General features: G+C 39.0%; 2 protein-coding genes across 6 annotated transcripts in view; one reads left to right on the top strand and one right to left on the bottom strand.

Moving 5' to 3' along the window:
* Window positions 1-13,917, bottom strand: part of LOC134543174 (progestin and adipoQ receptor family member 4) — a 193,206-nt gene that overhangs the window by 103,579 nt on the left and 75,710 nt on the right. The window lies entirely within an intron of this gene.
* Window positions 1-13,917, top strand: part of LOC134543173 (UDP-glycosyltransferase UGT5-like) — a 97,495-nt gene that overhangs the window by 66,343 nt on the left and 17,235 nt on the right. For 4 of the 5 annotated variants that reach the window (XM_063388053.1, XM_063388055.1, XM_063388052.1 and 1 more), the window contains exons 2-3: window positions 11,555-12,385; window positions 12,893-13,115. In XM_063388053.1, the coding sequence (XP_063244123.1) occupies window positions 11,555-12,385; window positions 12,893-13,115 (1,054 nt within the window). Of the gene's footprint in view, window positions 1-10,330; window positions 10,383-11,554; window positions 12,386-12,892; window positions 13,116-13,917 lie in introns of all 5 variants that reach the window. The other variant, XM_063388057.1, reaches the window with a different exon arrangement.

The following is a 13,917-nucleotide window of genomic DNA, read 5'->3' as shown; positions in this document are numbered from 1 at the left end:
AGACAGATGGCTACTGAAGGGTTTACTGTCGAGCAATACAGGGAGATAAGGGCTGCCCTGGAAGATATGTTGAATGACATAAGGGCATGGGGAACCAGTATGAAGAACATTGCGAAAGAAGTGAAGAGTGAAATTAATGAGAGTAAGGACCATCATGAAGAAACGAAAAGCGGGTCAAATAATAGCCTAGAGGAAATGAAGAAGGATCAGGATGAAATGAAGAATGGCCAGGAAGAAATGAAGAATGAAATGAAGACCGAAGTGAAGATAAGCCCAGACGAGAAGAACAGCCAAGAGAAGAATAGCCAAGATAAAAACAGCGAAGAGAATAACAACGAACAGAAGACCGGCCAGGAGAAGACCAGCGAAGAGAAGACCAGCCAAGAAGAGAATAACAGCGAAGAGAATAACAGCAAAGAGAACAGCAAAGATAAGAACAGCAAAGATAAGAACAGCGAAGAGAAGAACAGCGAAGAGAAGACCAGCGAAGAGAAGACCAGCCAAGAAGAGAATAACAGCGAAGAGAAGAACAGCGAAGAGAAGACCAGCCAAGAAGAGAATAACAGCGAAGAGAAGAACAGCGAAGAGAACAGCGAAGAGAACAGCGAAGAGAAGAACAGCGAAGAGAAGACCAGAGAAGAGAAGACCAGCGAAGAGAAGACCAGCGAAGAGAAGACCAGCGAAGAGGAAAACAGTCAAGAGAACAGTGAACAGTGAAGAGAACAGTCAAGAGAACAATGAAGAACACAGCGAAGAGGATATTAGCCAAGGAGAGAACAGCCAGGACAAGAACAGCAAAGCGAAGAACAGTGAAGAGAAGAGAAGACCAGCGAAGAGGAAAACAGTGAAGAGAACAGTGAAGAGAACAGCGAAGAGAACAGCGAAGAGGACATTAGCCAAGGAGAGGAGAACAGCCAGGACATGAAGATGAAAGAAGAGCTGAATAAAAGCACAGAAGTAGTGAAGATGAGTTACAAACTAAGGAAAATTGAACAAGAAGAAATTAAGATAAACCAAAGAGAGAGGGTAAAATGCCAAGAAGAGCTGAAGAAAATCCTAGAAGAGATGGGTCAAGAAGAGATAGAGAAGTGCAAAGAAGAAACGAAAAAAGACCAAGAAGAGACGCAGGAAGACCAAGAACAGGGGAAGAAAGACCGAGAAGAGACAATGAGAACACAAGGAGTGAAGAAAATGCAAGGAGTAACTGAGTGCGGCCCAGCGAGGCGTGCGGAACGAGTAACTGGGGAATTGACATTTCTTAAAGTGTAATTAATTATTTGCCAATTTAGAAGATTATTTGTAAGTGACAAGTAGTGGTAATAAATAAAACTGTGTAGTGAAATAAAATATTTAATTGGGCTATCCTTTACGAACCCGCGGTAAATCGTAACAATATTAAAAGTTGGTCAACTTTCTGTGCGTCGATCCTGTGCTATTTTCCCGTGCGTATGCTGTCCTCGAGTGTAGGTGGCGCAATTCAAAAACTTCGTTTCTATTTTCTGTGCGTGTGCTATTTTCTGTGCTAAATCATTTGTAAACTAGCCTTAACTGTTTGATGAATTTTAACAAATTGGGCAGTATTTTAATAAAATTCATTGTTGAAAAAATGGTTCAAAGTTGAGGTTTAGTATGTTTTCAAGTATTTTTTCTCTTTTATCGGAGCCACTTCATGGCATAGTTTAACCGCATATCGAATGATTGGTACTCTACGTAGCTGCTCCGGCAACGAATTATAGCGGCGGGTGCGGAAATTGCGTGTGATTCGCGTCAAGAAATGTGTTGAAAAAAGTTATTGTATGTGTATTACGCTCGGCCTTATTTTAAAGACTTCTACTTTAAATTTCTTGTACAAGTTTCTTATTATAAGTGTATTTGCAACATAAGAACACATGCATTTGCTCGTTACCAAGGTTAGATAATTATTGGTGAGTACTGAGACACGACCACATTTCGGCTTTTTTTTTTCCTTCATTAATACCAGGTTTTTATAGGAACTGCTGACACAAGAAATCTTTAGGGCGCTGACGCTGTGCTGAGATATAAAGGTGAAACTCGGGTACTGTGGTGTTGGATTCGAGCCCACAACCCACATCACGCGAGCGCAATGTCTGAATGACCACGACCACATTCAACCCCTTGCGATGTGATGGTCATATACAGGCATAGACTAGTTTACATACTCGGTTTAATTTTAAGTTAAATTTAGAGTTTTTCTCTGCGCAGTAACAAGGCCAATGCAAGGTAAATTGGCGCCCTAGGCGAAAAATATTAACCCCCCCCCCTCCTCCCCGCCCCCGCCCCCCGGCCGGACACCCCAAAAAAAATTTTCCTTGCCTCAAAATACATCACGTAAACCTAAGATTTTGTCAACAATCAAATGTAAGCAGGCTTGTGTTTTTTTTTTTACTTTTTTACTTATTACAAATCATAAACAGGTCACCGTGGACTTTAAACAATTACTTATATCAATATAAACATTCCAAACTGTTACAAAAATCAATTTTCATCTAGTTTCAATAATCGTTAAACATATCTGAGCTGTTATGTGTCGTGCTGCGCCGCCCCCAGCTGCTTGCGCCCTAGGCGGTTGCCTAGTTCGCCTATATGGAAGTAATTGGTGAGCTAGTCTTTCAGTACTCGCCAGAGATGTGTGGACATCTAACCTCTGTAACGAGCACATTTATGTGTTTTCATATTGCAAATACACCCACAATACCTAACTCGGACACGAATTTTATCTTAGATTTCTTAAAAATATTGCCGAGCGTGACAAGTATATGGAAATTATGTTTTAAACTACATTTCTTGACACGAATCACACGTAGTTTCCTCACCCGCCTTTAGAATTCGCTGCCGGAGCAGCTTTGTCGACTACTGAATCGTTTGATTAGCAGACCGAGAAGTTAAACTATATAATGAAACGGCTCCGATAAAAGAAAAATGGACTTGAGAAAACAGTTGAAAAATAAATTAACGCCAGATTTGTACCTGATTTTCGGTAAGGAATTTTACTAAAACACTGCACATCTTGTTAATTCATTAAACAGTTAATACTATAAAGTTTTCCTTTGCTTTGTAAACCGCCACACATGGCAGAACTGTATTTACTCATTTTCATTCCATGCGACTTTCGTTACATTCACTAATTTACTCCCACCAAATGCCGAATATCAAGAGCTAAGATGCTACACATCAAAAACACAATGACGACAGGGCATAGCCGTAGCCAATTTAAAATAAATGGGATGGAAAACGTTTCGCAGGGGGGAAGGGGTGTTTATAGACGGGGCGAAATGTTCAGCATGGAAATTACACAAACAATTAGTTATTAGCAACATGTTTAATCAATTGCCGTAGTTTCTGAAGGAACACTGTCCAGTGTTGCGTGTGTAACGGTTAGATTATTTTAGTTTATCAACAGGCTATATGATTGAATCGTTATTCATGTATTACTGGATTAATATACCGATTTTTTCAACGTGTGTACTAGCGTTAATATTGATTTTTTCTTTTTTTTCTTTTCGTATTTCAGTAGCCACGAGGCATCGGTCTGACTCAACGCGTTGTTGGCGTATTTGATAAATTTTGAATGTTGGAAATAATTGATTTTAAAAACTACTCTATATTTAATTGTTTATGATTTCAATATTTTTTTATGCAGGTTATTTAAATTATTATTAGTTAAAATATTTAATAAACCGGTACCTATTTATAGATTTTGCCCACAAAATTGATTTTTTTTTACGCTATGACCAATTTAAATAAATGCTGTGTAGCCAAGAACTAAATAATTTCTATTTTACTTTATTTTTTAATATTTATAATCTAGGCTGCCAGGAAAAAAAAGTATAGGCATAACGCAGTGGTGGACCTAGACTCTGCGGGGCCCTGGACAATTTATTTCAGCGAGGCCCTTGTATCTCGGCGAGAAAGGGGGGGGGGGGGGGTCCTTATCAGACTGGAGTATGGAATACCAATGGGAAAAGGGGGATTTGTGGTCACTCTTCCGGAAAATCAGAAAATTAAACTTTTGAGCCTACATTGAACCTAAATTTCGACGATGGTAAAGAAATTTTCTTTCGTGGAAATTGTAATTGGGTTAGTTTTATTAATGCATACAATTTAATTCTGGTGAAATCTGGTCATTTTATAAGTCTATAAAAGCTGTGAATATTTTTAAAAATGAAATCATAAAAAAATATAAAAAAATCAAAAGCAAAAACAAAAACAATAATACCTCCTTTTTTTTTCCATTTACATACATACATACGATATTTTTTCACATAAAATAAAATTATACAAAGAAGAAAAATAAAAAAAAAACGAAAATTAATTTGAATTGTTTATGTACAAATACTCAAATATATGCCACATTAAATGAGGGTTAATTTATATAGCTGTTTAGGCTATATAATTATGTAAATTAGTCGTAAAATTAATTTGGTACAAAAATCACATGGGTGAATTTTTTTCCCTCACTTATGAAAATCCTAAATGGTTTTAGGGAAAAAACCCAACAACTTTTCAAGGCCAAATATTACAACACCAACTCATCTCACAATACAAGCTCTTGTGACTTTTTGCTGTTACTGCACTTCATTAAAATGTAACCCTGCGAAATTTTTTTCCGGCTGAAGTCTTTTATGATATCAGTGTAATCTAGACTGTTTTGCCAACTCGTTTTCTATGGAGAGGAGGGCTAAAGATGATAGTCGATCTTGTGTCATGGAGTTTCTTATATAAGTCTTAATAAGCTTTAACTTGGAGAAACTCCTTTCTGCAGATGCTACTGTCACAGGAATTGTACATATTATTCTCAATGCTACAAAAATGTTTGGGTATACATCTATCAGGCTATTTTGTACAATGTACTTAAGAACTGAAAATACATCGTCTTGTTCTCCATCGTAGACACGGGCCAACATTTCCAATTCCTCATAGAGTTCCACAGCGTTAATATCACTTTTATCTCCGGCGCTCAATGAAATTTGTAGCTCTTGACAATTATTCATCAGATCTTCATCACTCATGTCCTGTAGGCCCTTGATTTGATACATAAAGCCAAATTTGCTATTATAAGTCTTCAAAGCTGCAAATCTTGGCTGACAGCTCATTCGTATTGCATCTACTACCACCAAAAAATAGTTTATTTTGAAATTATCTTCAGGTGGAAGCTCGGGAGCTTCATCTTCTCTTTCATAGAAGAACATTTTCTTTTTACTCCGTCTTCTGCTGTTCTTAAACACGCTATTGATGCCAACTTCTTCTGCTACTTCTCTTGCTCTTACCAATGCCGTATTGAAGCCACTCAGACGATATTCATCTAACCACTTGACAAATGTTTCTAAGTGCTTAACTGCCACACCTAAATGCACATTTACGTTTTGCCATACCTTACTGATGGTGTTTATTTTGACAAGAATATCGTACCACACCACAAGAGATGCAACAAACTCGTATGTAGTAATTTCGTTTTCTAACGATTGACACTCACTTATTAAACCACAGCCTGTGTTACTCTTACGAAGACTTGACAAAGCATCACAAACATTGCTTAGCTGATACCTCACAGCTTTTACAGATTCAATTCTGCACTCCCATCTGGTTTCGGAAAGAGGTTTGAGAGAAATGTTGACATGCGACTTCAGAATACCCCATCGTTCACTTGAGCAAGAGAAAACTGTGTACAGTCTTTGCAAAAGACCAAAAAATGTCTGCGCTTGAGCACAAGATGAAGCAGCGTCTCCCAATTCTAAGTTCCAGCTGTGGCTTCCAAACGGTACAAAGAATTCAAGAGGATTAATGTTGAGTAGCCTTCTTTGTACACAGCTCTTTTCCCCACGCATGTTAGCACCATTGTCATAGCCTTGACCTCTACAGTTGACAATGGACAAGCCTAACTCCTCCAATTTGTTTATTATGTAATCGGCCAGCTTTTCACCAGTAGTTTTTTCTACAGCTACAAATTCTACAAAATGTTTCTCAATTTCTGCAGTGTCTTGGTTTGTTATTCTTAGAATTATTGACAATTGTTCAATCCGAACTATATCTCGAGTGCAGTCCAAAATGATTGCAAAGTACTTATTCTTTAATACTTTATCTATTATTTTAGCTCTAACATGATTGGCCATTATGTCGATAAATTCATTCTGAATAGTTTTACTCAGGTAGTGGTTTCTGGCAACTGTCTTGTTTATAGTTTGGTGCTAGTGCTCTCGCAATGTTGGGTCAAATCGTGCAATCAAATTAACCAAATCCAAAAAATTTCCACTGTTATTCGAATTGGACAACCTCTCTTCATGCCCTCTGAAAGCCAAGTTATGAGTAGCCAAAAACTGTACGATGGCTAATAGCCTTTCTAAAATATCTCTCCAGTATTGTTGTTCAGCACGAATCTGGGCCTGGGTTTGTGAATCAATAGTTTTTTTTTCACAAGAAAGGCCGTTTTTTAAACTAAGCCATTTTACCATGCATTCTTTGTGACACTTGCTCTTTTCGTGAGACTTGAGCACCTCGGATAGATGCTTCCAGTCACTTATACCTTCATTAGATCCAAGGGCACTGTTGGGATTAGGTCTTAGAGAGAATAAACGACATGCAAAACAGTAAACAGCATATTTTGACTCGGAATAAACTAACCATCGCCTATCTTGCTCTTTACCATTTATAAGTGTTTTTATATAATGTGTGTCTTAAAATGTCGACCACTTTCATTTTTGGGGTAAGATTTATTGTATACCCTCACGGGGCCGTTTTGAACTATACTAGTTATTTGTAAGACACTTAATTGTTTAGGCCATTAAAAAGGGTCACTCGCAGCTTTGAATATATATACTGTATAGAAGTCGCGAGTGGATAGGATTTACTCTACGTTTTTCAGAAGCGTATGATCAGCAGCTTGGGAACTTCACCGCTGCAGTGCGCTGCCGTAACGCCCTGTATCGTCTTAGTTGTTATTTACACGTTAGAGCGCAGCGCTGTCGCCCGCTGTCATTCCCCGCACCCCTCATCAATCATTCACTGCAGCTCAACGTCGTTCACCGGGAGGGGGAAGGGGTGTTTGAAGAGTTCGACACTTGTCCGCTAGGGACCACCACAAGTCGATGCCCTAGAGATGGTGGCGATTGCGGCGGTGAATTAACCAACTACCTCAAAACCGTATTAGAAATTTTAACCTGGGCTGGCGACTTCTATACAGTATATATATTCAAAGCTCGCAGTTACATTGGTAGGTAAGGTATCGATTTCCTCACGGATGTCGAAGTCCGCATCGTTATCCTCTAATGGCACATGTGCAGATGATGATGATGTCGACTCAGGATACATCACCTCGTTGCTTCCGAAAGGTGTATCACTGTGGCTACTGAGTCCTACCTCTGCAGCGACAGTAACTTCTTCCTCTGCCATCGTTTAATCTCGCACGCACAGATGTTCAGATGACGCAGACATACACTCGGAACACAACACTTCATTGGTTTTCAGGGGAGATTCACTTTGGCTACTGGGTATTTTTATGTCTTTAACTTTTGTTAATGGTATTGAATCTTGAACGCACAACTGTTCCTTATCTCCAGTAATTTTTATCAGTCTTTAAATATTTTGTTAAAGAACCACTTAATTTTTTTTTCAAGTTCTTTGCGTTTTTCAATATTTTTTTTCCGTTTGGAACTGCCAGAATCATATTTCCTACCAAAGTCACGATCACGAGAGGTCATTGTAAATTAATCTGACTGAAACTAACAAATAAAAATTTCAGCCTTGATTATGTAACTGTACAATTAAAAATAATTATCCCTATTAATAAATACCATTGAAAGTAGTTACAACAAAATAACAGGACGAACGAATAGAGATTCAAAATGTGCACTGCACGATACATGACTTAATATTTCCACTGATCTGGCAACACTGCAGTAAAGTAACAACATCGGTCTGTAACGCGTACGTTCACACCCCCTCCACTTTTGAATATCGTAAAAGGGAACGGAAGGCTAATTATCAGCCGCTGACTAAAGTCACGTAAATTTAGAAGGTTGAGAGGAAGTTTAGGGTTTACATAGCGACCTATACTTTCAATTCCTTTGATAACTGGCAGAAGTAATATAAACATAAAACAAAAAAAGCACAACTGTATGTACTTTTCACCGCCCTTCCCCAGAGATATATCAGAGGAAAACGACACTCAGAGCAAAGCCTTGTTGTCACCGTATCTGTGATAACTGTAACCTGAAGCAACCACTAATCAGCATCGCCGGCTGGCAAGTGTCAGGTAATGTGATTCACATATTGCCAACCCGATTATCTGACACTCGTCCCCTGCATGTTGCGGGTAATACATATAAAAGAGGTTCTAATAGACATTAGGGGTGTACATCTTACATGACAGGTGCTAGGGTGGGTGCAGACGCGGGGCCCCACTAGGCGCGGGGCCCTGGGCGATTGCCCGGGTCGCCCGGCCCTGGATCCGCCCTTGGGCATAAGTCGAGTTTTCACTTGTACTCTTGTTTTCGTAGAGGAATGGTAACTTTATGACTTATTTTATAGGAACCTAATACTGTGTCGTAAAAACTGTTTACTGCTAACTTTTACTACTAAGTTTCCTGTTTGTATACCTTTGAATTAATTATTTTGGCCATTTTGTGACAGACTCTTTTTGTGTATGGTTTCGCTTAAATATTTGAAATGCGTAGAATAAACTATCCTCTGACATAAATGAATTATTGTGCTTAAATATAAATATTTTCAAACAAATAATTTTCAGTCCAAGTTAGAAGTTAACTCGTAATTTTGGGAGAGTAGGTACATACACAGTTATGTAGTCTAATTTATTGGGTACTTGTAATTGTATTATTGAATTATACATACTGAAGTACGACAGTAGCGAAATTGAATATTTATTGACAGTTTGCATCCATAAAATAATGATGGCTGTTTCCGAATACCACCTCAAAGGACCTTTTACCTTTAAGGTTTTTTTAAAAGTGTATCTAGCAGAATTTCAGACAATTTGGTTGACCTTCCTAACAGTCGCAAGTATCCTTACAGGATAGCTGATGCAGCCTTTCGTGAAAGGGCGAGTCTCAATCGTCTTGCAATGCAGCCGTGTGTCGTTAAGGGATGTGGTACTATCTTTTAATTCACATGTAAGATGTAACGCTTGTCTGTTGCTTAGCCTGCCAACTGTTGCCACCGCCCCTTTATGTACATTCTATTACTGACTGGAACGTGTACAACAGAGTCTGGGGGCAAATAAGTGTGCGGGTACCTCTCCCCGTTTCTGAATGTATAATTTTAGTTTATCAACAGGCTATATGATTGAATCGTTATTCATGTATTACTGGATTAATATAACGATTTTTTCAACGTGTGTACTAGCGTTAATATTGATTAATTATTATTATTATTCGTATTTCAGTGGCCACGAGGCCATAACTTTAAATATGACGAGTGCACATTTCATAATTTGTAAGATTTATCAATGAATTTAATTAGCAATGGACTTGTAATTTCGTCTTACTCTTAGGGAAACTTTTACATTAAAATATCGATTCCCCTCCCCCTTTTTTTCTTTCTATTTTCCTCATCCTTCATTACGGTCCTGTGTACAAATTGTAAATTGCCGGAAAATTAAGTGTGAAAATTTTTCAAAAGCATAAATGACTGCAAAAGAGTATTTCTTTGTTGATAAACCAGGCTGTGCCAGTGTCGTAAGTATTCGGACATCCTTTCACGGCTAGTTTGTAACTGCTTGTAGCTTTGTAATTAAAAGGATGCTTTGGTCAAGGCTGCATCGGGTCTTTTATTTTCGGAAACAGCAAGTGATGACGCAGCATCAGGAAACATGAAACTATGTCAACTACAATTCATAATGAAATAATACTTAAAAAGGTTATCTAAAAACTTGAAGAGCACATTAAGAGCAAAGACCACATGTTAGAAACCAGAGTTAATTCGCAGATGATAAGAATGGCTATTAATGAGCACATAAGTAATCTTTATAGAATTATTCAGTCGGTTGATGAAGAATTTAATGGAATGATTAATGCCATAATACAGGCACAACATGGTGTTCTGCAACCTCACATAATATCCCCTTCCTAAATCATCATACACTTACGATTATCTAGGTGTATGAGTACCTGTAAATACCACTAGCTAATGTACTTCGCCTGCCTCAAATGATAAAGAATTTCTGTAATATTCGGAATGGGAAACGCACTGCCTATAGTCAAGGTGCACACAAAAAATTGCAAAACATATCTTCTAGTTTATGAACTTTGCAGCATAGAGCAATGTTTTTTTAATCCGCTGTCTGTGGGCAATGTTTCAGAGAGGATTACTTCTGCTTACAGACTCCAAGTGTACGAGGGGGCTGCACTTTTGTAAGTGCCGAAAGGGTAGCACACATTAATTAAGAGTTTATTTTTTAACTACTTTGTTCACTTGTTCCTAAATTACAAAAATATGAATGACTGTCCACAATTTAACACTTTCGTAAGTCCACTATTCACTCTCCCCACAGGAGCTCGGCTCGACAGGGGCTCTCTCTACCGTCCATATGTCACCAAGCCCCTCGGTCGCAATACACTGCTTTGCACTAATCACTCTTCCGTCGCGCACGAACACTGTCACCGAAGCTCCGACCTGCTCTTACGAAGACCGTCTTTCGTCGCCCCCTATCGCTCGCCAAGGGATCATTCACTCTGCTTCACTCTGCAGCTCGCAGGTCGGCTTCTCTTCTATACCTCTCAAGTCCCGCCCTGAAAAGTTTTGTAGTCTTCCGAAGTGCTGCGTCATCAAAGTCCTGTATCGTGTTGCTGGAATGAAGCATGTTAAAAAGCATATGATGTTAAACAACACACCATTAAAAATACTTAGTGAAACTACACGACTTTCATAAACGAAGTGGCCGCTTGATAGACCTCTGAGATTAGATGCTAAAAAAAAAGTAAAACATGAGATGAACTAAAATTGACATTGATTCATGTGTGAAGATGATAGTTATTTTTATTAATTTGTACGAAAATTAATAAAGATTCCCGCAGTCCTCCAAAAATGTCATGTTGTTGCGGACAGGGCCGTCGAGATTAATGGGGAGTGGGCAGGCAAAATATGGATATCACAATATAATGCATCATTAAAAATCGAGATTTACAAACAATATGAACATTTCCTCAACTATCCCCCCGGCATTTTCTCTCGATGGCCCTGCGTTTATCTAAATAATTTGTAAAAAAATTGAAGTGAAGAGTATACAAAATTAGGGATTTTGTTGTGTATATTAATGTAAATTTACTAAACTGTTCACTTATGCCTACTAAGTCTTATGTAGTCATAGATTTTAACATTGTAAAAACACACTTAATTTTACTTTCAAATATTTTTGCATGCAAAAGACAAAATTGTATTTTTTTTCACTTATATTAACTTAAATTAATATGTATGTATCGTGTAAAAACTTCACAATTTATTATAATTTAAGAAAATGAAATATTGTGAACAGTATTCAATCCAATCGTCAGTTTTAAAAATAACACAGATATTTGTGTTTCAGATGGAGGTGACAAATAAACTTCTGGCAGCGATAGCTCTGTGCCTAGTTGTAAGAACTTCTGTCACAGGAGGTTACAGAATACTGGGTGTGTTCCCACACACAGCTAAGAGTCACTTTATAATGAGTGGAACCATCATGAGGGAACTGGCGACGAGAGGACACGAAGTAGTTGTCATTAGCCCCTTCCCCGAGAAAAACCCTCCGAAAAACTACAGAGACATAACTTACGTGGATCCGAGTAACACCATAGTCGATTCCTTTACGCTCGATATGGTCGGTGGGGCCAGAATTGTTGAAACACTGTATGTGCTCTACTCGCTGGGTGTGGAAACCTGCGAAGCCACGTACTCGTCGCAGAAGGTGCAGGAGCTTCTCAAGTCCGACGAGAAGTTCGACCTCGTCATGGTGGAGATATTCAACACGGAGTGCTTCCTCCCGTTTGCGCACAGGTTCAACGCCTCCTTGGTCGGCATCAGCTCTTCGGTGTTGATGCCGTGGGCCAACGAGAGGTTCGGCAACCCGGACGATCCGTCGTACATCCCGGTGCACTTCACCGGCTACACAGACAGGATGACCTTCTCGGAACGCCTGGCGAACACGCTCATTCTGTCCGCTGTGAAGGTCGCGTACGACTACGTGTTCAACTACAAGGCTAATCAGATAGTCCGGAAATATTTCGGCGAGATGGTTCCGACGGTTGAAGAAATGGCCAGCAAAATGAGTTTGCTCCTCGTCAACTCGCATTTCGCCTTGCACCAGCCCAGACCACTCGTCCCGGCCGTCGTGGAAGTGGGTGGCATTCACATGAAGGAACCAAAAGCCATGCCAAAGGTTATTCCCCTAAATATTTTTTTATTATTTTTTTCTGTGTTTATCTCTGTTGACTGCTTGGAAATATATCACTAATGAAACTGCACATTCACACAGTAATATAGTTTAAAAAGAAGTGAGCTAGTTATTAATGGAATTCAAATATCCTCAAATATTTGTAGGAGAAAAAAATTTTCATTCTTCATATACTTGAAAAACGGTAGTTCCCCCCCCCCCCCCCCCCCAATTGATGTATTTACATGTTTGTACTTGGTTTACAACAGCTTAGCACAAAGTCAAGGGTTTTTACTAGTTTCAGAAATGTATATTCTTCTTTGGTTCATGCTATTCTCGAAAAAATTGAAACTTTTTTATGTAACATTACCCGTTTAAAGTTTTTTCTAACAAAAATCATTATTTTAGAGTTTTAATGTGATGGATTCTTCAGAGTAAATATGTACTCTTTTTATTGTTATTTGGTTTTAACATTTGTAACACCATACCAAATTTTGATATATTTGTGCACAGGAATTTGAACAGTTCCTGAACGAGTCCGAACATGGAGTGATTTACTTCAGCCTAGGATCTACAGTTCGCTCCGATTCTTTTCCTGAACCGATGCGACAGGCCTTCCTGGAGGCTTTCTCCCATTTGCCTCAGCGTGTATTGTGGAAGTGGGAGTCTGGGTCCATGCCCGGTCAGCCAAGCAATGTGAAGATCGCCAAGTGGATGCCGCAATTGGAAATTCTGAGTGCGTAATGTGTATCATATTGGTTTCCCATGTTTGCATACGTAAAGTTCTTACGGGATTGGTTTTAACAATTTTAAAGTAATACTCTAACCAATTTTAGTTGTTTTCCTGTCGTGTTGCAAATTAATATTAGGCGTGTGCAATGAGAAAAATATGAGTAATCAGTATTGTTTTAAACTGTGAATGAAGTGAACAATACTCTACTGGACTAACTAAACTTTCCTCTAAAATATTACGATATAGCTATCGTGATGACATACTAACTTCATTGATTACCAGCCATAACTCGGTTCTTACCACTAATTTAATATTGTACCTCCTGCCTAGCACTGTAAGCCGGTGCACATATTAGATGAAAGCAGTGGCGTAGCGTGGGTGGGGCGGAGGGGGCGGCCCGCCCCGGGCGGCAGCCCGCGGGGGCGGGTCGCCAGTGAAGTGGGTTGAGATCTGATCTATGATTCATTCATTACATGTGTCAGACACACTATAATGTTCCATTTTTATCTAAAATTTTGCGTACCAACTATTTTTTAATATTTATTTAAAAGAAAAACTGCGAAATCACTGACAGAGCTCTTTATAATGTTTGTTTGTTTACATACGAACAGCAACATCGCATCACGCCGCGCCGCCCGGCGCGCGCGTGCCGAGTTGAGCGGCACTCCTTATTATGTTAATTACTCATACAAAATCTTTTGTTTCACGCGTCGGCCCGTGTCGATGCCTCTCTTTCGCACTCATTGAATTTAGTACTACGCATTGTACTGTAAAGTTTGACCTTAACCCAGGGCAAACCAAACAA

The sequence above is a fragment of the Bacillus rossius genome, assembly GCF_032445375.1.
Source record: "Bacillus rossius redtenbacheri isolate Brsri chromosome 9 unlocalized genomic scaffold, Brsri_v3 Brsri_v3_scf9_2, whole genome shotgun sequence".
Lineage (NCBI taxonomy): Eukaryota > Metazoa > Arthropoda > Insecta > Phasmatodea > Bacillidae > Bacillus > Bacillus rossius.
Note: the sequence above shows the minus strand (reverse complement) of the source record. Positions and strands in the feature narration are given on the sequence as shown.